We start from the raw sequence: 27062 nt of genomic DNA, 5'->3' as shown, positions 1-27062 counted from the left end.
TGCATTTAACATATAAGGTTCCTAGTCAGTCACTGGCAGTTAGTGAGTATACTTAAGTTGTGTGTCAGTAAATACCAAGTTAGTATCAAAATGTTCATGCTGTCAATTTGCTTGTCAAGATATATAGTTACAAAGTCAAAGGTACATCATTTAGCTCCTTGTTTAGTCATGAATGGCAACTTACTAATTTCTATTAAGCTATTTAGATCCTACTAGGGCTGTTGACCTGTACTGTAACATTAAAGTTACTCACTGCACACTGATGTTAGCATATTTAAGAACAATAAATAGCACCTAGCAGTAGTAGCATCAAAAGATCTATGGGACCTACAAGGCATTAAAAAGAAACTGGTAAGCTTACAGTGGGTTGGTAGCACTTAAAGTCCTTCTAATTTTTAAGAGGATGTAAATCAAAGGAGATCACAAAATTAAAAAGAGTATCTGGCCACTGTTAATTAAAAGAATTAGAAGCATGGATAATGAGACTGGTGAACAGAATAATCTTTTTTATTTAAAAAAGCAATATACACTGTTTATAGAAGATAATTCCTTGTCACAAGCAGTATATCGTATACATAAATTTATCAAAGAATGGGAGGTTTGGTTTAGTGATATGTGGCTGGCAAGCTGTGACGTAGTGGTAAGGGCAGGCAGGTAAAGGGAAGCAGTCCAGAGGTCCAAGATACCTCAGCAAGCTGAGCAAGGAAGTGGGTAGGTGTCTAGTGAGCCAATAAGTACAAACCACCTGGATTTCTTCACAAGTAGCAAGGGGTAAAACTGAGTCATCGCATGGTTATAGATGCTATGCCGCAAAGCAAGATTGTAACTGTGCCAAAAACGGAAGCTTCGTATATGCAATGATGTATAATAAGGCAATGAAGCCACAATAAAGAGACAAGTTCAATAGAAGTAATACAATATTTGTACAACAAATATTGTGAAACCTATTGATGGGTATGTGTAAAAATGTTTATAACAAAAGTAACAAATAATACAAACATATTAAATACGCATATTATACACCACTGAATAGACATTGAAATCACTATAAAATGAGCAGATCTGACATACTGATAAAAAGACCCACAATTTGTGGCAAATGTAATGTATATTTATGTATCTATATGTATGTATGTCATATAAACCTTTGTGTGAGACTGTAGTCTGCATTTAACATGTAAGGTCCCAAGTCAGTCAGTGGTGATCAAGTGAGTATATTTAAATTATCTGTCAGTAAATACCATTTACCACAATACCACTTTACTAAGTGGCAAAACAAAGAGTTCTTTACAGGGACACAATAATGTTAGGCTCTGCTTTGGGATCAGTTAGTGGGACACATTCTGAGACATCATGGGTGGTAAAAATTGTAGAGGGGGACCAACAGATGAATGCTGTACGCAGATTCAGAAGGATGTAAGTTGCAGTAATTACTCAAAAATGAAGAGGGTTGCACAGGATAGAATAGCATGGAGAGGTGCATCAAACCAGTCTTTGAACTGAAGACCACAGCCATAACAACAAGAAAATGGTGATCAGGCACAAAGATATCCTGTTGACCAATGTAGTACGTCATGTGACAGAGTTGAGGAAGGAGCAAGTAGGTTTGGGAGTCTTTTCCTCTTCGTAACAGTTAGTGTAAGCTTGATAAAGTATTGTGCAACCAGTGAGTCGTCCATGCATTAAGTGATCGCATGGTGCAATTGGATTGGGCTTAACCATTTTCAGGGCATCAGTTTGCTACTTTGGACATATGTAAACACTGAATGCCAGTACAGACATTTGTTGTGGAAGTCTGTTTTAAAGAAATGGTTATTGCAAATAGACTTTATTGAACTGATTAAATGTTCAGAATTTTTACAGGTTATCAATGCTGTCCACTGCACAATGCCTTTGGGTTACATTAGTCATTGCCTGCATACACTCCGCTTCTTTTGCTATGTAAGTTATACCACATTTCTGTTTACCCTCTGTGTAATACTAGTCTGTGTATGGCTTCATTATTTTCTTGTGCTAAATGATGCTGAGAATGAATCTTAATGCTGTTTGGTAGATGTGTTAAATTAGTAGATGTAAGCATGTTTCATAGGTCATGTTTTACTGTCCACAGTCTTCACATGAACAAAAAGGGAAGATCCACCTAGTAAATCAACAAATTAGCCCTCAGCCTCACACACCAGCCAAAGACCTAGGCCAGAACAAAAGTATTAATATGCCAATTACTTTAGACTTTTTTTTTTTTTTTTTTTTTTTTTTTTTGTGAGAGCCGAGGTAGTCTGTACAGCTCAGTATTGTAGCGTGTAGGATACAATCCCAAAAACTTATGCACTTTAATGTTCAGTACCTCAGAAATAAACAAGACCTTTTACAAGTTCTTGTGTCTGAACATGCCCCCCCCCCCCCCCCCCCCCCCTCCTCAATGTCATTGTGATTATGGAACATGGTCGCAAAGCTGAGGAATTAAAATTTTGTAAATTAATGGGTCATGCTGTAGCTAACAGCTACTGTAGGCAGCAACATAAAGGCAGTGGGGGTGGCTATTTTCGTTCAAGACACACTGATTAATATGAAAATGTCTTTCCTGGATAAACACCACAGTGAAATAAATCAAGAAATTACTGGATACTCTTGAACTGAAGGGCTAGGGTAGTAATTACATGAAGCACAAAATAATAGGAATTTATCACCCACCAAATGTAGATTTTAAGTCTCAGCTTAGTAATTAGTTTAGACTGTCCCAAGTAGCCTTACTGTACTAGGGGATCTGATACTAATGCAAACTCCAACAATATGGCTAACTGGAGGCTGACAGATGTACTGAATTCATGCAACTTTGTAAACATAGTAGGCACTGATACCAGAGTGACAGACTACACCCCCAGCATACGACAGATTATTTCATAATCAGTAGACATGCTACCAACAGTGTTAAGCACAGCTATATGTGTAGAATTTCACTGCTCAGACAACTATTGTCAGTCTCTTCAGTACATGGATACAAACACAGCAGAAGCAACAAATTTTATTGGACAGAAATGAATACTGAATACTCATAATACAAACTGCCTCAAACATAAACTATCCCAGGAAGATTGGAGCAGGCTTTATATGCCAAAAGACTCAAACAATAAATGGGATGAATTCTATGTAACAATTTTTAGACATATTATCATTGTTGCCAAATTAAAGATGTTAAAAGGACTAACACATAGAAAGAATCCAAAGCTGAAACTACTCAGTAGTCTGTTTAAACTCAAGCAGAATGTTCATGACTTCTTCATACTTTATAAATCTAAAAAGGACATCATTCTCAAGGAAAAGTATTGCACAGCCATGAAAATGTTTAAGACAGAGCTTTCAAATTTCAGGAAAAAGGTTCACAGTGACTCAGTCATTAAATATGACAATGTGTGTAAGCATCTTGGAAGCTCATTAATCAATATCAGAAAGCACCATCAAATATGAATGCAGAAGAAATCAGCATATTGCATGAGTGATCATTAATAGAAGATCCAAGGACAATCTGTGGCATTTTTAATAAATACTTCATCACTCCATGTGCTATCCCAGCTCAACTTGTTGAGAAAAACAGCCAGATAAACATTTCCTCACTCCAAGGTATAAACTTTGAATTCAGAACTGTATGTGAACATGAATTAAGTCAAGTAATCGACACAATAAAGACCAAACTCTCAGCTGGCTGGAATGAGACAGCTAACATCATAGTTAAGAAGTGTCACAAAGAATTAGTTAAATCTATTACCCATCTCATTAACTGCTGTATTAGGGAAAACTCCTACCCTGACTCATTAAAAATGTGCATAGTCAAATCAACATACAAGAAAGGATCCAAAAAACAGGCTGAAAACTTTGGGCCAGTTTCAGTAAGCCCCTTATTTAGCAAAATATTTGAATATGTTTTGCTTTCACAGCTAAGTGATTATTTCACACAAAATAATCTCCTCACAGAAACAACATGGTTTCAGGAAAAACAACAGCACCATCACAGCAATCTCTGTATTTTTACATAGACTTTATAGTGTACTAGAGGAAGGAAATTTGGCAACAGGCATATTCACTGGATCTTACTAAAGTATTTAATTCAATTAAATATGACATATTAATAGAGAAACTTCAGGCATATAGCTTAAAAGATCCAGCAATACTATTGCTGACCAACTACTTGTCAAACCAGAAGCAGAGCACATAGCTAACCTATGAAGGTATTGACTGAGTTGTAATCTCCCAGTCTTCTAGTGAAACAATGAAATAAGGAGTCCTCCAGGGGTCACTTCTCAGCCCTTTTGATGTCACCCACCATGAAACTCTAAAATTGTGTGTTATGCAAATGACAAATCTCTCTTGCTTTTTGGGAAAAATACTTGTGAACTTATTTCTACTGCTACAGATGGAGTAATAAATATAGTTAAGCGTTTTCATGAACAAGATCTAAATGTAAATGTTAACAAATCACAATTATTAAGTTAATTCACAATTATTATCATTTAAGACTGTTAACTCTAACCATACCTCTATAAATAATATATGTGGAATTGAAGCAATGGGCACCGATAGCTGCACATTCTTAGGCCTCTACTTGGATGGAAACTTGCAATGGTCAAATCATATTAACTATGTGTGTTGCAAGATTAATAATACATTGTATCTATTCAGTCACTTAGCAAAAATAGTTACAAACCCTACTGTCAAAACTGTCTTCTGTGGAACAATATATCCTTTACTAAATTATAGTACTGAACTATGGGGCTGTGCTACAGATATAAACCTCAATAGATTAATGTTTCTGCAGGAGAAGACAATGATAATAATGCCTGGTTTAGGTCATTATGATTCTTGTAGAGAGGTTTTTGTGCAATATAAGTACCTTACAGTATATTCCTAGTATTTCAATAGGATAATTTTGTTTTTTGTACATCATCAAAAAGAGTTGAGAAAATGCAATGTTATACATGACTACAATACTAGAAACAAATTGCTTCATGCAAAGGACAAATCTAAAAATAACAGATCACAGCCCTTACATCAGTATCAAATCTGGTTTAACAAACTGCCAAAAGGCTTATATGTGCATGATGGAAATATCTTCAAAAGGAAACATAAATTATTCCTGAGAAGGATGGAGTTTCAGATAGGCACAACAAAAATACTGTCACAGAATGAGCTTTTGGCCAACAAGGTTGGTTGGTTGGTTGGTTGGTTGGTTGGTTGGTGGCAGTTGACCAGACTGGCCAAGAAGGCCTTTGTCAAAAGGCGCACGACCACAGCCTGTGGCAGCTGAAGCCAGCCAATATTGTTACCTTCCTTCCAGGATTTTCCATTGCTTGATTCCTGACAAAGTAGTTTTTGTACTCACTTTCTGAGTTTTCACTTGAATACATATGATCTTACACTTTTTACAGGAAATTAGGCATATTTCAATTAAATACCCACTTTTGTGGCTTTATGTTCTCTTTTGTGTGGTTGTATTGCAGTTTTTTTATTTGTATCAACTACCTGCTTTGTTTTTGTTTTAAAAGAAATTCTCAAAATGATGTAAGACAATGCTGATATTTGCAAAGGTCATTGTCTGTGTTGACTCAATGCAAAATAAAGTAATAAATAAATAAAAAACAAAGAAATACAATATAACAAGATGCCCCAGGAAAATACATACAATTAAAGTTCCTGTTTCAACATGCTGTGAGAAAAGAACCACTGTTCAGAGCGATGTCAAATTTGAATGGAATATTATCAAAGATGGTGGAAATGTTTCAGAAACAAAATTTAGTTAAAATTTTAGCATTAGATGGCATTGTAAGTGACAGAATATGCAAAATAAGAGATATGGGCTACAAGGCAGTTCCTCAGTTTGTGTCTGAAATGCTTGGCATAACTGTCTCAGTGCAATATCCTATGGTACAGGTAAAGCTCTTTTACAAAAACAGTGACTGTGAGTCAGTAGTTCTGCAGAATTTCTGGACACTCAAGGGGTCAGGAAAAGATGTTGGTCCAATGTCTGCCAAGGGTCTGGGGAAAATGATAATGAAACTTCAAAAGACAGATTCTTTTGAAGTGCAGCAAAGAAGAGGGAGGAAAGCAATTGATCCTACATCATTAGAAGATGTGGCAACAGCATTATGGGAGTGGTCAAATGGTGGTGTGCAAACAGGCAGTGCACGGGGAATGGACATGGCTGTGTGCATAGTGCGTAAGACTCTGTGAAGTGTCCTGCATTGCTATTCATACACAATTACCCACATTTGGTAGTTGCCTCATGCTGACCTGGCAGTAAGAAAAATCTTGGATCTAGAACTTCTTGCTCATATGGAAGTGGACAATGAATGGCCATAGAACATACTGTGGACAGATGAAGCATATTTCTATCTCCATGAACATGTCTACACATAGAATTGCAGAATATGAGCAATCTAAAATGCACTCACACATCAGCAAGTACTGTTTAATTCTGCAATGATAACTGTGTGATGCAGATTTTTTACGAAAAGATGGATCCTGTTACCTGTACCAACACTGATAAATGTTTGAGTGTCTTATTATATAAAAGTCATTTCACCTCTCAACAGCACGGATGTGTAGATAGGATCATTTTTATGCAAGATGGCATTCCCCTGCACATTGCACACCCTGTCAAGCAACTGCTGCAGAGGCATTTTCGAACTGCTATAGTTATCAGCTGTTATTTCCCTACAGCCTGGCCATCCAGATCACCTGATCCTAATTCATGTGACTTCTGCCCATGATGTTATCTGAAAGAAGCTGTGTTCAACACTCCAATTACACATGTAGCTGAACTGATGATGTGCTTTGCACAATGCATTGCGAGTGTGACCCCTGAGACATTCCGATCTGTTGTGGAATAGCATTTCTTGATTTCAGTTTGTAGCAGAAAATGGTGGACAGCATATTGAACATGTCCTCCTCCAGTCTCATGACAGTTAAAACCCAATTTCATTGTTGCTTTTTATTTGGTTTTTGTCCTCAGGACAATTAAAAACCCATTTTTCCTATCTGGTGGACAAGCTTTGGTACAGTGGATGCGTTTACCTAATTATCATTGCTACAGATACTGATTGTCATCCTTTTGTACTCATTCACATTGCACAGTATGGTTGGTTTAATGTGCAACTCACACTATAGCCATCATACTGTGTTTCATCTGTCATTTGTAGCCAAACCCATTTACATTACAACACCTACAGTGTCATCTAGTGGGAAATTTATTTCCTTCCATCCCTCCCTCATCCATAATGTTCCCACTTTTTTTGATGATATTGTGTTCAAGTTCAACATCATTCTAATCTATAGTTCTTTTTTTGCATTATTTTTAAACTGGGACTTTAATTATAATTACTGTGTACTCTGTGAACAGCAGCTACCATTGAACGTTAATTATAATTACTGTGTACACTGTGAACAGCAGCTACCATTGATATTTACAATAAAGTATAAAAACAAGCCACATAAACATGGGCACATAATGCACTGAAAATATAACTCTCATACATGTGGAGCCAGGTGCCAAACTGACCATATATTAAGAATGTAGTGGTAAGGAAAACTGCCATCAACAGATCACCTGAGCAACCATACAGAAACTATTTGGTTATGAGAGAGAGTAATCATTAGGAAAGCACACAAAAAGTATGTCAGTTATATACTATACAAACTTAAAGCCATGGAGAAGCCATGCAGGCACAAAACTATAAAAGAGCAAGTTATGTAATCTACTGATTGCAAATGAACCAAATACACAGACCTCATGCAGGCAAGATATTAGCCTTTAAAATTTACAAAATGAGAGGAATAATCAAATTAAATGTAAATTAAACGAAGTGCAAGGTATAAATGCAAAAACATCATTTCATAAATGGTTATAATGAAGGTACAAAATATAATATACTGTAGTTGCATAATCAATTCCATTCCAACCACTCCCCCCTTCCCCTCCACCATCCCCCAAAGGATATACAAACATAGGAACAAAACTTACACAGGGCGAGTCAGGAGAAAAGGTACATGCTTTGACGGGTGATACTACCGGTGATTCTGAACAAAAAAGTCTGATAAATACATACCCTTCTCTTAATTGTCTCCAGGTAAACCAATGAAAGCTAGGAACAGGAAAGGTGCAGCTGATGGTAAATTAAGATACTGTTATGTTATGGTTTGTATAATCATGTACGTTTCCTCACAGAAGACATCAATGTCAATCCATGTTGCTGCTCTTGTAGACAGATGAGTCGCTAATCGGAGCTCAGTTTTGCATTCCTTTACCTTAGCACAAGCATGTAAAATACGAGCGAGAAGTTCCTCTCTTGTGTCCACTCTGCACTTGTAGAAGTCACTCTTCAGCCACCCCCACGAACAGTAATCCAATGGGATAAGATCGGGTAACCTCGGTGGCCAAGCAATGACTCCATGGCGACCAATCCAACAACCAGGATACATTGTGTTGAGATACTGTGTCACTGCCTATACGGAATGTGTAGGAGCTCCATCCTGCTGTAAGTACATATGAGCTCGTGTTGTCAAAGGGATATCCTCCATGTATTCTGGTAACACATTTGAAGAAACTCAAGATACTGTGTCCCAATAAGATGGTTGTCTAAAACAACTGGACCAATGAGTTGGTCATCAATAATACCACACCACATGTTGACTGAGTAACATCACTGAAAATTCGTTTCCACAGTAGCGTGTACATTTTCATTGGCCCATACATGAAAGTTGCACTTGGTGTTGATTCCATTGTGGGTAAATGTTGACTCATCAGTGAACAGAATGCATGGAATTAATCACTCATTGGTAATGATCCACTAACAGAATTCTTGTCGGGCAGCAGCATTGCCTTCATACAGATGTTGTACACTCTGCCGATGAAGGGGATACAGACCATGCTCACGTACTGTGCGTATAACTCATATTTGTGGAATACAAACTTTGCTCTACAAGATATCCTTATCCCATTAGTCAGCCACCCAAGCTGCCTATTACTGCTAGTACCCCATTTAGAATGTTCTAATGGAAAGCAAATTTCAAAGAGCATGAGAAATGTGTTAAGGAAAACATTGTATTTATCATCTATGTTATCAGCACTATAAACATTCTGCCACTTTTGTTCCTTGACGAGGTTTAAAGAACTCTCTATTGCTTTTGGATTAACTTTCCTACAGAGTTTGTAAATAAATATGACATTGGTTTTGAGTACAAAAGCCTTTTAGTGTTAAAATTTGTGCATCATGGTCTGAAAGTCCATTCACGCTTTTACTAACAGAATGCCCATCTAATAATGAAGAATGAATAAAAATATTGTATATGGCTGTGCTACTGTTCCTCTGCATCCTAGTTGAAAAAAAAACACAGTTTGCATCAGATCATATGAATTTAGGAAATCTACCAACATACTTTTTCTTGCACCATCATACACAAAATTAATATTGAAGTCACCACATATAACTAATTTCTGGTACTTCCTACAAAGTGAATCAAGAACCCTCTCTAGCTTGAGCAGAAATGCTCTGAAGTCGGAGTTGGGGGACCTATGAACAACAACAATTAGAGGTTTAGTTTCACTAAATTCAACTGCCCCTGCACAACATTCAAATATCCATTCAGTGCAGTGTCGCGATTCGTCTATGGACTCAAATGGAATTCTGTTTTTTTATGTACATAGCCACTAACCCACCCCACAAGGAGCTCCTTGAGAAACAGCCAGCTAATCTGTATCCTGGTAAAGGAAGCCTCTGAATTGTCAAATTAAGTGGTGCTCTGATATACCAATAATTTCAGAGTCAACATCTATAAGCAATTCACTAACTTTATCTCTAATACCTCTTATATTTTGATGAAATATGCGTATTCCTTCTCTACTTGGAAACATTACATCCTCGGAATGTGAGCCCTTAGTTAGAGGGACTTCCTTTAAGCAGGCATACCTGTCACTTCAATCGAAAAGAGGTGCAGCTCTGACACCAACTGCTACAGGAATTTCTCCATGAGTGACCCCACCACCACCACCACCACCACCACCACCACCACCCCCACTCACTACACTGCTAAGCTTAACCAGCCTCCCCTTCCCATACCTATTGAGATGCGGGCCATACCTAGGTAACCCCGATGTACTGATAGACCCAACTGGTACCACTGAGATGTGACCCATGCCCTCTGCCATCAGCACCCTCCCCAGCCCCATGTTAATGCACCCAACAGCTGCATTAAGGTGAAGCTGATCATGACGCTGAAACAGTTGCACAAAATGCACATTAGTGCCACCAGTTTGAGTAGCTATCTTTACCAGGTCACCCCCTACATAATATTCCCTGGCCCTGCTTCACCCACTATCACTACCTGATCCTCCTACGTAAAATTCCTACATAACTCCCCTGTGCTGTCAGTCAGTTGAGCCAACCCCGCACTAGGCTTCACAATGCTGGTGACCTGGTACCCACTCTTAAACACTTCCTGCAACTTGGTCTTCTGGAAAATTTGGCTTTTTTTGCTTGTGTGGGGTTCTACATGTATCTGTGAATCTATCAGGCAATTTTTTATATTGTTTTTTATCTGAGGTAGGTTAAAAATTTGAAAACTAATTTAGTGGTTTTACTTTTACTGCTATTTAAAGCTTTTCTTACATGTGTAAACATATTTTAGTGGGTATTTTAATTATTTCCATGATAATGATGAGCTATGTACATAAATCTGGTGCACAGAAGCTGATATATAACTGAACACAGGATGAAAAGATTGTGAGAGAAGTAGAGAAAATAAAAAAAGACCAATAGGTAGCTATCTTTTGCCAAAAGATAATCCAGTGTCGAATGTGTGTACATCAGAAGAAGCAGAAAATCGTTCTGAGCAAAAACCTATGCTGACTGCATCTGATATAGACATTTTTCCGCCAAATGGAGGGGTAACCAAACAAAAGTCTGTGTTTAATGAATGTAGTGCCTGTGACTGGAATTCATGTGATCTTGTGCAATGGCCATGTCCACTCAATAATAGTGATAAAAACAGAATTTTTAGAAATGACATTTCAAATATTGACCTTTGAACAGGTCAGCAGTTTGTAGACAAATAAAGCAGAAAATTTACCAAGCATCACTTGTATTCCAATTGCTCACTTGAAGTGAAAAGAGATTGGCTAGTGTAGGACAGCCAAAAAAAGCTCTTTTGTTGGTCATGATTATTATTTCAGAATGATACCAAAAAGCCTGTTTCAGCTAGGTTATGGGAACTATATGAAGTATTTGTCTACATGAAAACAACTTGGAAAGAGCTATACTCTATCCATCCTGATCACAAGAACAGTTTGCCACATAAAAATAATTATTTAGAATGTATATGTCATCAATAAAGCCTAGTAGGTAGCAGTGTGCATTCAATGTTCATAAACTGTTGCCAAAAGAAAGAGACTTTTGAAATTAGCTGTTAAAAAGAATTTTAGATGTTACTATATTTTTATTCTCATGTAATTGTTTTGCAAAAAAGACAGATGAGTAAACATAAATGCCCTGATCAGTTATTTTTCCAAGTTTGAAACAATGATTCTCTTGAATGTTTGGAGAGTAATTTTGAACTATATAATTGTAAGAACTTTGATCATGCAGTCAAAAAATATTGCCTTGATATTGAAATAAAAAATTGAGGCTCTTACAATTGACTGATCTGGCCTTGTAACACTAACCGAAACAGCCTTGCTGTGCTGGTACTGCGAATGGCTGAAAGCAAGGGGAAACTACGGCCGTAATTTTTCCCGAGGGCATGCAGCTTTACTATATTCTTAAATGATGATGGTGTCCTCTTGGGTAAAATATTCCGGAGGTAAAATAGTCCCCCATTTCGATCTCCGGGCAGGGACTACTCAAGAGGACGTCGTTATCAGGAGAAAGAAAACTGGCATTCTACGGAACGGAGCATGGAATGTCAGATACCTTAATCGGGCAGGTAGGTTAGAAAATATAAAAAGGGAAATAAGAGAATAGAAGCTTTCAAAATGTGGTGCTACAAAAGAATGCTGAAGATTACATGGGTAGGTCACATAACTAATGAGGAGGTATTGAACAGAATTGGGGAGAAGAGGAGCTTGTGGCACAACTTGACTAGAAGAAGGGATCAGTTAGTAGCACATGTTCTGAGGCATCAAGGAATCACCAATTTAGTATTGGAGGACAGCGTGGAGAGTAAAAATCATAGAGGGAGATCAAGAGATGGGTACACTAAGCAGATTTAAAATGATGTAGGTTGCAGTAGGTACTGGAAGATGAAGAAGCTTGCACAGGATAGAGTAGCACGGAGAGCTGCATCATACCAGTCTCAGTACAACAACAACAACAACAATTTACCATAGACAAAGATATAAGAGTTCTCTGGTCTGAATTCTTAAGCAGATCTAGCATATGGCTACCAAAATTTGGTTTGAGAAAGGTTTTTTTTTTTTTTTTCAAAAATTTGAGGAAGAACAAGGAAGGTTTTCTTTGATGAAGCTAACTTGGGTAGTAGTGGAGCACCTGACACACTCCCAGATGGAATTGAAGAACAATAATTTCAAAAAGAGGTTTTTGATGTAATCAAAAACAAGATTGTTTCTCAGCTGGATTCTCAATATAAAGAAAATTGGTAATATTTGTCCATCTTTTGAAGCCATTCTCAGAATAAGTACAACTTTGGATACAATTAAGAAATTTATTATAATTTACCCTGATGATATGGATGATAATTTTAACAAAGGAATAAAAATGTTTAAGTTGGTTGGTTGGTTGGTTGGTTTGGGGCAGGAGACCAGACAGCGTGATCATCGGTCTCATCGGATGAGGGAAGGATGGGGAAGGAAGTCGGCCGTGCCCTTTCAGAGGAACCATCCCGGCATTTGCCTGGAGTGATTTAGGGAAATCACGGAAAACCTAAATCAGGATGGCCGGACGCGGGATTGAACCGTCGTCCTTCCGAATGCGAGTCCAGTGTGTAACCACTGCGCCACCTCGCTCGGTATGTTTAAGTTGGTGAGTGCAGCTGCTTTTGTGGATTTGACAAAGTCAACAGGAAATAAAGGGCTTCCTTTTCTTCTTCTAAATGAAATTTATAAATTGAGGTTACCATCTGTGTTTCCTGAACATTTTCATTACCCTACCAGTGATGGATGATTCAGTTGAGAGAGGATTCACTAAATTAGCATTAATCAAAAACCATTTAAGATCTACTTTAAGCCAAGAGAAACTTAATCATCTAGCATTATTATCAATAGAGCATGAACTTGATTCTAAAAAGTGCTCCAGCTGCAAGAATGAAATTGTTCAGCTGACACTGACAGTTTCAACAAGGGTCTTTAAATCAAGATAATGAAGTATGCTGCAAAGGTTCCACATTAAGTTTTAGGTTTGCTTCTTTTGATAGCTGTTATTATTATTATTTATTATTATTGTGCATACAAATATTTACATCTGTTAAAATACAGCACATTCAATTAATTAATAAATTATTGGCAGTGCACTGTGCAGGCAGCTTTTATTTACTGCTCAGGTGTGAAACATAATGAAGAAACAATATTTCTGGAAATTAACTACTATGAGCTGAGAAGGCTTGGGGCCCCTCACAAAAGTTTGTCTAGGGGCCTATGAAATCTATGGGTGGAACAGCTTATAGAAGGCATAACTTGATCCTCTCAGAAAGAACTCATATTCAAATGTCATTTACAAATGAGAAACTTTTTGTATTTTTTTTTTCCTTAAGCACGCAATATAGATGGCATTAGCCCTACTGACTTTGTGTGGTTGTGCTGTAATGTTAATCATTTGTATATCCAAGCACGTAACACAGTTCGTACTATGTAGTGTTTGATGCTTCCCCACTTTTTTTTATCATTTTGACTATCTAGGTTAGTGGTACATAAGGTCAGCACTAATTTGTGGCCACATTAGCTGTCATTGGGGCTTTAAATATTTATTTTTTTTTCTATCCAACATTTACATACAAATATTCCATTACATTCATTTGATGGAATTGAAACTGTTCCTTGTCGATATTGACTCCACTGATAGTCACTATCTTATTGCCATATTTGCACAAATATAGGCTGCATTTAAACTTTTGATATGAGGTTATAGTAAAAAGCAAATCTCAATTGTAGATTGCACTGCTAAATTTATGAGAAAGTTCAAGTAGGCAGTACTTTAAGTAGCATCTCTCTCCCTCCCCCTCTTCAACTCCTGCAAAACTACAGTTAACAGAACAGAAGAGCTCTGCCAAGGTGGTAGGCCATCTAAACCTGACATGTTAAGGTCGAGAGGAAAGTTACTCCTTTGGTTTGTGAGCAGTGATGGGAAAGAAACATGCTATAGTCCACTGAAAAAGACTTGATAGTTAACATTTGTCACTTGCCACTGTGGTGTTGCCACATCAGCTGCCAGCTACCACTTGGTTATAGGTAACTTGCTAACATGGCAAGTCACTTCACAGATCCTGTTAATGTGTAATGCAGAGCAGTGTTGTAAGTGGCCACCACAAGATATTTCGAAAGTTTGAGATGTTGGGTCATCAGCTGAATTTAAGTGACCAATGAACTGTGGCAAGAGATGTCTTTTGTAGCCCCGAATTTAAACTCATGTCATAAGCTAACCACAACCTTGTGATGTGTAATGCATCTGAGAAAGCAATGGTCAACAATCTGTGGCATAACTAAAATCACTTTGCTTTGTTCATAGATATTAAAGCTATCCTCTACGAGCAATTCAAGATGGAAAAAGTTCAGTTTCATTGCTGCAAGCAAGCTGTAACTCCTTGCTATCATTGGTTACCTAAAACTATCCTCTCATTGTCTACACGAGCTGCCATGTTACCAAACAATGAACAGTCCTCATTACCACTTGGTTTTAGACTATAGACAACACAGGCACAAAAGCAAATAAAGTCAATACAAAGATTGAAATGATGTAGTAAGGAATTAGAAATAAAAAAAAATCATTTAAACCAATTAACTGAATAAAAATAATAAAGAATTTTTATTAGATTTAGAAGTTAAAAAATCATGACATTTGGTAAGATTCGAACATACAACCTTCAACATGGTGAGTTAGTCCAATAGCCATTGCACTAAAGCAGAGCACCAAGTCCATTTGTTATATTTTTTTACTGTATCACCCAGTCACAATGATGAATTGCAGCCTTCAAAAGCTTGGTTTCAGTTCATTTGTGAAACTGATCTGATATAAGCTGATCCTGATGATTATGATAACTGCATATGTGATACTGAATTGCTTGTTGTGTAGAAGTATCCAGTAGTGTTTCATTAAGGTTGTGTATGAAACATGTGTATTTCACTAGCATCACATATTATGAAATACAAAATAAAAGTGCCAGACCCATGATTGTGGTTTCAAACATATCAAGAAAGAATGCTGAACAAGGAATTGGAAGTGTACTGATCAATTGCTGTCATGTTTTGGCAATGGTGAATGGTTTGAGTGTGACACTAAGAGCTCTGATTGGAGGAAATGAGGCCCAATACTTGAAGTGGCAACTATCAAGTAATTTTAATCAGACTAGAATTATATAGCAAAATTTAAACTTCAAGTTATCAGCTATGCAAAGGAATGTGGAAAGTGGGAAGCTGGATGCAGATTTCATGTCAATGAAAAAAACATTCATTAGTGATGTGTAAGTGAAAAGAAATTCTTATATCGTTCAAATCTCCAGTGTGCATTTCTAGGACAAAATATCAAATATTCAGATGCGTAGAAACACTTGCTTGATTTTTTAATTCAAAATAGAAATTGTGGATATGTCATTATGGTGGAAAAGATACAAATTGAAGGCTGAAAAATAACAAACAAAAGAAACATATTATCCACAGTATTTAAAGTTTCATATGAATGGTTTTATAATTTATGCAATGAAATAATTCATTGCAGACCTACAATTGTGAAAAAACTGCCTCAAGCATTGAAAACAGTTTAGTATCTTTTCAGTGTTACGTAAACGAGATTCAACACAAAAAATGTTATTTATTTTTCCAGATAGGGAACGCAGACAAACACTGGTCTATTTTGATATGCCAAGCAGCACCACAGTAACTAAAGTATGGGAATGCAGTGTGCAAATATGTACATGTAGTGCTAAAAAGCAGCAGTGCACAGTGATGTTGGATAAAAATTGCCTCTGTATGTGGATTTTGATCAGAAAGCCTTGATCAAGGGAGAAAGCTTCCCAGCTGGTATCCTTGTAAGATCTGAAGGCAGTGAATGGATGGCAGAGAAACTGGTCCTAGGCTAGATTTCAGCAGTGTGGAATAAACAGCAAAGAGACCTTTTTCTTGCAGAATTAGTGCTTGTGTTGGATAGTTTTTGCAGGCACAATGGTGATGGAGTGAAATAAAATATGAAAGAAGGAAACTTTGACCTAGTGATTACTCCTGGTGTCATGACAAGTGTGTTGCAGCCTTTGAATGTGTGTATCAGTCATCCACTCAAAGCTAATATAAGACAATTCTATACAGATTACGTTGATGCCACGAGGCTGTTTGCATTGTGCTGCGTCAGAACTGTGCCATTGGAATTTGGCTGCTTGGTGATCAGTATAAGAAGAACTTGTCATGAAAAATTTTTAAAAAACTGGGATTTCCAATTATCTTGATGTGACTGAAAGTGATCTTCTTTATAACTGTGACTCTGAGCAGCATTCTGGATTGTCTAATGAGGATGAAGAATCAGATGCTGATGATTCTGTGAAATGATTGTGCTTGATGTGGGCAAAATGGTAGTCTTGTGTTAACCTGTCCCAATGTGTAATATTTCAGTGTGTTCGGATTTAATATACATATAATTACATATTTTTAGCAGAAGCCATAAAAATTTGTTGTTAGTCTGTTAAACATTAGGTGAATTTTACCTCCATCTGTCTAAGCTAGATATTATTACAATTCTTCATGTATGTGGCTAGAGTGTTCATCTGTTAAAGGTATTGTAAATCTGTATTTTCAACTACTAAAAATGTGGAAGCAGTCAACATTTCCAGACGTAAGTGAAAATCAGACAAAAATGCAACAATTGACAGTGTTTTTAGTAGATAAAACAAAATGTGTAAGGTAAAATATATGCCTCTTTAGAAGTAGCAGAATTGCTTTCACATATCTTTAATAATAAATCTGACTGATGCAGTAACTACTACATATTTTGTAGAAAAGAGTAGCTTCATTGAACACATCAAATTTAAACAATACCTAATTCAAACACGTATAATATTTCTGTGTTCTGGAACTTCATGTGTTATGTACACTACTTTCTTTTTACAGGCATGTAGATGTGTTGAACACATTTTTGTCTGGCTGGCTGTGCTGAAACAGCTGTTGATACCAACTGAGGCTGTTTGATTTATATCAGAACATCATTTGCATGCACCACACTGTTGTTCTTCAGAAAATGAACAAGTTGAACAAACAAGTTGATGCAGTTTTGTAAAATAAAGTCACTTTTCTTTTTTAAGAACAGCTACCATATTAAGTCTTTCAACCCCCTAGATACATATACATACCATTTTGAAATTGACATTTATGATCTGAGAGGGAAAAAAACCTCAATTACAGGCTGCACTGTGATTTTTCAAGCCAAAATTTAGATAATAAGTGTGACCTTTATTTGCACAAATACAGTATGTACCATGAGTAAAGGTTTCCAGTTCCCATGCTGTCCATATTCATCTCTCTGTATGATAACAAGCACTTGTTTCCCCAGTCAGTCTTTACCTCATGTGTAATAGCTTCAGGTTACAAATTTCTTGATTTAGTCATTAGCTTGTGTGTGTATTCTTTTACATTTGTTTGCTGTAGGTGTTTTGAGACCTTAATGATTGTTGTAAAATGTAAATTTTAACGGCCAAAGTTTAAGATTACTAAAATCCTCCAGTCCATTGCACTGAAGTCTTCTGGCATTTGTTAGATAAGCAAAGTTATATCCCCATTTATGGAGGACATCGTCATTTGGGGTTGTGGTTTCAATGCCAGTGCAGAGGAAATGGCAGCTTACCACAGGCTCACAGCATAATAGCCTTGAGAATTTTATTAATTATGTCTTTTCCTGAATATGTAGCATTTAACACCATGTCTACAAGCTATGCTTAAGTTCAATTTTTTTACATAAATATCAGAATTAAATTATTTGATTTAATTCCAGTTTATTATTATTATAGAAAGAAGTTGAGTTGCTATGTCTCAGCCTTTGTTACTTGGATCTCCAATGCCACAAACAGCTCATTCTACAGTGTGGTGTTATCCCACCAGCATATTCCTATTACATTTATACATTTTCATTACTTACAGCATCTTAGTTTGTTACATTAGAACCTGCACTTCATTCTTCTTTAGTCCTTTTACCTTCCCAATATTGAAATAAGTGATGTTAACAATAAGCTTCATCATTTACAATATCATTATTTCTATCAAATGTATGTCATTAATGCAAATTGATAATGAAAATCCCCAGTATTTATCTTGAGTGGCCTTCCAAGTTTCCAACTGGCCCAGTCATAATACACAAACACAAAAACCTAAGTAGTGTATCACCTTTGAGTAGTTTTGTTCCATTAAGTCAGCTGATACACATTTGATCTGAACAGTCATAAAGTCAGAATAATTGGCAACTCATTCACAAAAAATTAATCAGTTTCACACATAAAATATTACTAAATTGGGTAGAAAACATCCCAATTGAAAATATAGGAGCCAACAGATGTACCAGTATGCCATAAGAATCTTTACCTTGACAAGTCTTCCAGTCTGGACCAAGCATGAATCCCATGGGACACAAACAAAAGGCATTGCCTAATGTGTTCAGGCAGCCATGTGAACAACCAGCTTTCCCACTAGCACATTCATCTTCATCTTCACATGTATGGTTGTCACTAGATAGTCTTGTACCTGGCAGAGCTCCACAAGAACATTTGTAACTGCCCCATTCATTGTGACAAAGATCTTGACAAGGTCCATGACCATTGCGCAGCAAGCATTCATTTACATCTGTAATAATATATGCACCTAAAATAAGTAAAGAATAGATATGCCAGATAATGATGTAAAAATGTTTCTTGTGAAGCAAAAATCTGTAACATCTGTACATTATTATACAACACTGTGCATTTTTAAGTAACAATATACAATCTATAAGCTACAAAACTTCTTATTTATCATTGTACAAACTTTTTGCACATGTTTTTCTTCCTTACCAAGCAAAAACAGAAGTCAGACATGATTGTCAAAAATAATTGAAGCACAAGTTGATTCTTTATTCATGAGGCACCAAAAGACAAACATCAAAATCAGAGCTGATTTTTATTTATTTATTTATTTTACGCATCTAGTTCCATTGGACCAAATTGATGAGAAAACCTCCAAGTTCATGGAATATGCCGGTAGATGAAATTACAACATAAAAGTATTAACAGATAAAATAAAGTGTTTGCGAAGCCAAAAAATGATGAGCCATAAATTTATATAAACACAATCAACAATACAATGCAGAAATCAACTTAATTTTTCACGGAACTTCTCAACAGAATAGGAGGGACCCATGAGGAAACTCTTCAATTTCAATTTGACAGTGCATGGATTACTGCTGAGATTTTTTAATTCAGTTGGTAGCTTATTGAAAATGGATGCAGCAGTACACTGCATACCTTTTTGCACAAGAGTCAAGGAAGTGCGATCCAAATGCAGATTGGATTTCTGCTAATTCTTGGGAATAACCTGGTATTGTTAACAGGAAATGACAGTAAAGAATGTGTATATTGAGAGGGCAATGTCAGAATACCCAGACTAATGAACAGGGATTGACAGGAGGTTTGTGAACTTACATCACTTATTGCCTGAACTGCCCATTTCTGAGCCAAAAATATCTTTTGAGAATGGGAAGAGTTACCCCAAAATATAATACCATACATCATAAGCAAATGAAAATAAGCAAAGTATTATAAAATTTTATAATACCATTTCTGCTGTCCGAATGGTATGTGAAGTAAGTGATACTTCGACATGAAAAGTAGCCTTTTCAAGTCGAACTATCACTTACTTCACATACCTTTCAGATAGTAAAAATGATAGGTACAGGAATTAAATAAGAAATTTGAGTCTTTATTTTTATGAATTTTTACAGTAGTTGTTTTGTCAGTGGAATTAACAGGACAGGAAAAGTGAATGAAAATATCAAGTACTGTCAAGACATATAGCAGTTTGAGAGAAGGAAAAATCATTTAAAATTTCTGATTAGTTTAGATACAAGCACAAAGAAGATGGCAGAAGGAAATATAAGTTAATAAATGAGAAGAAGGAGGAGGGGAAGGAGTAACAGTCTGGTTAAAAATCTAAGACTCACTTGGCCCAGTTGATAGCACCCTGTTAGGGTTAAAATAAAAACTTCTATTGTAGCGAAAGCACAAAGAATGGATCCTGGAATGGTGGAACTAGTAGAAGAAGCAACACAAGAAAAAATCCACAATGTATCTGATTTGCAACAAGTGGTGAAGAGGCCAATGTCTCTTCACCAGAAGTGTGACTGGAAACGCATTCCTTGGAGCTAAAAATCCAGAATACTATCTTTAGGAGACTTGTTCCCCTAACTCATCAAGCAAACAGCAATTGTGCTGCACTTTGCAAGAGATTTCAGAGGAAATGGAAAGTAGGCATTCAGATCCTGAAGGCCTATGACATTGTGCAAAGTATGAATTGGAGCAGTCTGAAACAGGCCTTAAACAACAAACCCATAGAATCAAACACAGAGACATAAATTACCTAGCCACTTTTAATGTAAATTCACTTGTAAATACAGGAACTCTTAAAACTTTAATAAACTTTCTAGAGGAAAAAATATAACGATAACAGCACTGCAAGAAACAGAACTTACTGTTGAACATCCTTTCGATTCACAAGGATTCAGAATATTTCAGGGAAAATCAGGAAAAAGATTTATGAAGAATGTACTCCAATTTGGAACAGGTTACATTGCAGACAAAAACATATTTACAGGATAATAAAATTTCAATCAATTAAATAATTTGCACACTAACATTTAAATCATCAAACAAAGTTAATACAATTTTAAATACACATTCACCAACAAATGAGAAAAATGAAACACAGGGAAAGCAAACATGAATTTTTTGGCAAAATGTGTCGAAAACCATAGGTCACACTCCATAAAAAAAAAACACAGTATTACTATTTAGAGAGTTTAATGCACAAGTTGGCAGAGAATATCAGCACAGATCAATAGTAGAAAAATTGCATGCTCATAACCGAACTGACATAAATGGGGAAAATTACCTAAGCCTTTGCATACAGCATAACATAGTACTAAAATCTACATTCTTCAGAAAAATTCTTAGAAAAAACAAGCTGCAAGGGTATCATCAAATCCGATTTATCGTGAGAAACAAATTAGAGGTACTCATTGTAAAAGTTGCCAAGAGTGCTGGTTTAAATTCAGACCACCACCTATTATCATTAAATTCAAAATTAGATCAATATTTCAAAAAACAAAAGGACCAATACCAATCCAGAAATTTTGATATACAGAATTTATCTTGAGAAAATTATTACACAATGCAGTTGGAAAAAAGAATACCTAAATGTTCAGAATAATTTCAAATAGATGTTATTCAGACTGCAGAAGAAACTGCTACTCTTAAAAAGAAAGGGAAACATGTCCAGTGGAATGATGATTACGATGAGATAATTATAAAGACTCAACAAGCTTGGAATATCTTGAATGCAAACAAAATGGTAAGAACAGAAAAAATATAACAAGCAAGAAAACATGTATCAAAAGGTCTTGAAAAGATCAGAGCACAACATATAAAAGATCAATTAATGTCATCTGAGTCACTTTTAAGCACAACAACAAAAAGAACTTTTATAAAACATTAGAGAACTTAACAGACAATAAAATTAACTTCAAAGATGAACTGAACTGAAATTATACCTGGTTGGCAACTCCAACACCATGGAAGAACTTACAAATGAGTGAGTGGTTGGATGTTTTGCAGAGAGAGGCAGGGGGGGAGATAAAGAGACAGAGAGAGAGGGAGAGAGAGAGAGAGAGAGAGATTGCAAATAGTTAACTATAGATCACTGTATGGAAAAAATTAAGACAATTATCTTAATGTTGAGCTTGCAGCATTCCCAACCCTGCATGCTGCAAAACGGAGACCTTCTGTTTCAAAATGGACTATAACTTTCTGAACTGGATGTGAATCTATTCAGTGGTCGTATGTATGGTAGTACTGGTGGATCCCCCTGTTCTGGCTGTCTTCATGGCTACTGTGATTGTGATGTTCAAATGGAGTTACTTTTGCATTGGAAGCCCTGATCATTAGTGAGCAGTTCAGGACTACGTGTGAATGACATGGACAATGCCTCTGCACTTTTGTCTCCACTTTTGTCTCCTCAGTGTATGAAAATCATCATCTATTTCACAGATGACTTCTGACAAGCAATGCAGGATTGAGAACAGGCCAGAGTAGTGCTTCAGTAACTTTTATGATAGCCAGACCTTGTGCACAAGATGTAGGAACCTATATTAGGTCATCTGGGTTGTAGCTTATAGGTCAGTTTACTGTGTGCATTTGCTGTTTGCAGTCACAGTCTTGCTGAGAAAAGTTCTTTTGGGGTGTAGGCCCAGAGAGAACAATTTACTCTTACATTGACAAGATTGTTGTTGTTGTTGTTGTGGTCTTCAGTCCTGAGACTGGTTTGATGCAGCTCTCAACGCTACTCTATCCTGTGCAAGCTTCTTCATCTCACAGTACCTACTGCAACCTACATCCTTCTGAATTTGCTTAGTATATTCATCTCTTGGTCTCCCTCTACGATTTTTACCCTCCACACTGCCCTCCAATACTAAATTTGTGATCCCTTGATGCCTCATGGCAGAAAGAAATATAAATAGATATCAAGTTTTACTTTTTGATGGAAGAAATTTTGGAAATAAGACGTTTTGAATGAAAAGTATTCTGGATGAATTGATTCACTGGATCTTACTGCATATGAATACACACATTGTGGAATTTCTGGATACAGAAAAAAGGCCAACAGCCTTGCCACTGTGGTAACACTGGTTCCTGTCAGATCAGCAAAGTTGGGCTTGGCTAGCATTTGGATAAGTGATCGTTCAGGTATCCTGGGCACTGTTGGCAAGTGTGGTGCACTCAGCCCTTGTGAGACCAATTGAGGAGCTATTTGATGAAGAAGGAGCTGCTCTGATCATGAAAACTGAGAACAGCCAGGAGAGTGATGTGCTGACCACATGCCCTCTCATATCCACATCCAGTGATGGCTATCAGCTGACGATGACATGGCAGTCGGTTGCTACTGTCAGCTTTTCCAAGGCCTGTTCAGATATAGCAACAGACTTAGAAAATGAATGGACAGAAAAAAATCTTGAAAATTCACAGAAATGATAACTGTTCTTTGAAAACAATAGAAACTTAAAATTAGTAGAAGACTGCAGTGATGAATTTATAACAAGTATCAACTTGTGTGATACATCTGAATGAAAAACATCACTGGTCAGCTACTAATACAAAAGCAGCTACCATAATCCAACTAAGTTTAATCCAATGTGATCTGTTGCATGAAGTGGTGGGTTATGAAACTGATACTGTGTATCGTAACTTGCTGATAATCTATATTACCAAACCACTATACTGAAAGCCAGTGCCAATTGCTGGTCATCTCTAATAACTTCCAAGGGCAACAAAAATTTTATTTTCAGTATTATACATAACTATTAACTGAATTTAAAAATTTCACATGCAGTTATAATCTAATCATTAAGATGTTGTTAGAAACTGTGTCTAACGTGAGGCAACATAACTGATGGTGCACAAATACCCAGATTCTGTTCATTCTGTATTTGAGAATGAGAGCACTTAGTGACTTCCAACTAACATTACACATAATTCCAAATCATTGTGAAACCTTTAGCTCTCTGACATGCTTCACACAATTATAAAAGGAACAACGTGTATCGCTTACTACATATTCATTGTTCATGCAGTCAAACTTCAGCATCAGGCATGACATTTTAATGTATTGCATCTTTCATACTAATTCTGTTCACAATACACTTTCCACACAATATTTATGTATATCGTTGCATGTATCTGCAAAATTATTTCACTGAATGATACATGGGTCAAGAGATGTGGCCTCATAAATATTGAGATGCATGAAAAACTAGATTTTGCTTAAAATGAAGCACAAATTGCGCTGACTGTATTCATTCAGTGGTTCTTAATGAGTGAATTTAATGGCTTCCAATAAACTTAAAGCATACTTTCAAACCTTTCCTAAATTTCTTCTCTCTTACATGCAATCAGATATCTGAACCTCTTTTGTAAATGGGAGTTTCATTCCGTAAAGAATTAGGTATTTACTGGTCCTAAATAATATCATAACATTGTAACTGCAATCAAGACATTGTCAACATAAACTCTGAAGTTGAGCTTTGTGAAAAAATAGGTTGACGGGTCAAAAAGTAGTTGGGATAGCCTTAAGAAGAAATCTGCAGTAGACTCAAATTAGAACACCATTGTTAATATGTACAGAAATAGTATCAGGCACAGAAAACCACAGAACAAAAACAAATTTCTGAATTTTGATCACAAGGTCAAGCAAAGTTCAGGCAGAGAAAAACAGCTTGGTTTTAAAGACCATGAGTGCAGTAAAGATGGCCATAAAAGTGCTGATTGTGATAAAAGAAACAGAGACTTAGACAGTGCCATAAACTGTTGGTGTAGTTATTAACAAATCTTGTACAATTAATGTGCGAGTATGAAAGATAGTCACTAAAGAATTATGGAGATAAACTGGCGTGTGTATATATATATATATATATATATATGACCTATGCAGCTCTTCTGATCATCCCCTAGCCTGAGTCCAGGAGGGCATAAACATCTGTACGTCCCAGCACTATTCTGGCACTTGTGTTCACATCCTCCATTCGAAGTTGCACATTCATCAATGTCTGAAAAAATAAGTTCCATTCAGTAGTTTGCAACATAAGTAATAGATGTACATTTGGTCATCAACAATAAACACTGAATTTAAAGACTGCACATTGCTAGTGGCATTATTAATGAGTGTGTTTCAATAAGGACATCCCAGATATAAAATTACAAAAATTACATAAAAATTTATTTATGATTTACAAATTGACATGCACAATCAAGTTGAAACAAAATACATTATTGGGGGATGTTTCACATTACATCAGTTTCTTGTGGAGTACACAACTACTCCTCAAAATGTTTCCTTCTGTTTCTGTTCTACTTACTGACTCATTTGGAGCTTGAGATTTTGATCTAATTTTGGATTCTGAACTCATAACTTCAGAAGTGAATTAACATTGTAATTGTAGGATTAGAAATTAATTGCATGGTGTATCTATCACTCAACAAATAACGGGAATGACTATATACAATGATGTTTTAAATTACTCTAGATTTCTAAAAGTTACCAGTATAAATATTCACATGTTTTTAGAAATTCTAAATTTACTATTAACATATTTTATACCGGTATTTACATTGAATTTAAATTCTTGATTTACTAATTGTTCTGGATTTCTAAAGGCTTGCTACACAGAAACAGTCGTCTGCTTTTTCAGTGGCCTGTAATGCATAAAATCATTTAATAACCCACTCCTTCTGGGACAAGGGGAGGCATGTTGGCCACTGATGGAATTGACCTCGTGGATTAATAATGGAATACAGCGTGTTGGCCATCCTGGATTGATCCTTCCTCACAGCGTTAAAGTGTCTCAAAAGACACACACTATAGCTTGTCTTGCAAGATATGTACTGCATTTGCTTCTCATCTTTTGTCATTTCATCTTGCTGTTGCCTAGTTCCATTTTACTCCCCCCTCCTCTTCCTCCCCTGCAATGACTTTAATTCTAGCTGAAAAATGGGCTTTTCTTGGCATTTATCTATTTACTGATTTTCTTTTCTTCTTTATATTCCACATTTTTTATGTCCTGATATTTTTTCTGTGGTAGTTTTTTCACCCTTACTCATCTATTTACTTATTTTTTCAGTGTTCTGTATTTTGCAGGTCCTGATAACGGTTTTTTTCCTTTTTTCCTGCTCATCCAGTTGTGGCATTGATGGTCATATCGACCACGAACACCAATTGTCTTTGACTGAGATCGGACATTCAAGCCCCCATGTTATTCTAGGAGTCTGCATTTATGTCTCTTGCTGTGTACATGCGTATAACTACTGTTGAAATATATATTTATGTGCAGATACCTGTATGACTGTTTGTTCAGTATACCTCTACACACATTTTGTTCCCATACTAGTGACCCCAAAGTCTGCATGTCTTCCGTGACTACCGTGCTGGGTGTTTTAGCATCAACAGGTTATGTGCACGTCGCCATGGCTGCCTCACCCAACGCTTTGTTTGAAGATTTGGAAGCTCAACAACAATCACCAGACCTTTTCATTCCTTCGCCATAGACCTGTTCTACATCAATTCACAGCGATTCGCGATCTCCAGCCACGTTAACCTCAAACTTTGTCGCTCTACAATGGTCAAGTGCTACACCGCTAACACAAACAATGGACTCGGGTTTCGTGTCACCAGACTGTGCTCGCCAATGTGTGAAGTTTGAAGTGAACAATACTCAGAACTGTGTACCTACCGATCGATCGTATAATGTTCAAAGCGAACTTACACATACTTTGACTCTCAACAGGTCACAGCGACAGTTACTGTGGTGCCACAGTTACTGTGGCGTCACCATGACCACAAAATGCACCCAGCCACTATCAGCTATCAGTGGTTGCTACAGACGTTTTTGCCAGAAACAAACCCATGCCTACGACACTGGCCTGCTGTATAGCCTCTCCTGTCACGGACCAGACAGTTTTCCAAGAGACACCGAAGCTGCATTCGTCCCCACCTCCAAGTCTTCTGCCTTAGCTGCCACCTTTATACAAGAACAACCCAGTGTCATGGTTTGCACTTGTCAAGCATCTTTTTGAGTTGTATCACA

General features: G+C 36.6%; 1 protein-coding gene across 5 annotated transcripts in view; it reads right to left on the bottom strand.

Moving 5' to 3' along the window:
* The window catches only part of LOC124789756, a 346576-nt gene that overhangs the window by 37667 nt on the left and 281847 nt on the right, over window positions 1–27062 (bottom strand). For all 5 annotated transcript variants that reach the window (XM_047257227.1, XM_047257213.1, XM_047257219.1 and 2 more), the window contains 2 exons: window positions 24906–25028; window positions 18767–19024 (listed from right to left, as the gene is read on the bottom strand). In XM_047257227.1, coding sequence (XP_047113183.1) covers window positions 18767–19024; window positions 24906–25028 — 381 coding nt within the window. The remainder of the gene's footprint in view (window positions 1–18766; window positions 19025–24905; window positions 25029–27062) is intronic.

Source organism: Schistocerca piceifrons, chromosome 1, assembly GCF_021461385.2.
Source record: "Schistocerca piceifrons isolate TAMUIC-IGC-003096 chromosome 1, iqSchPice1.1, whole genome shotgun sequence".
Taxonomy (NCBI): Eukaryota; Metazoa; Arthropoda; class Insecta; order Orthoptera; family Acrididae; genus Schistocerca; species Schistocerca piceifrons.
The sequence above is the reverse complement of the archived record's forward strand: the minus strand, read 5'-3'. Positions and strand labels throughout refer to the sequence as shown.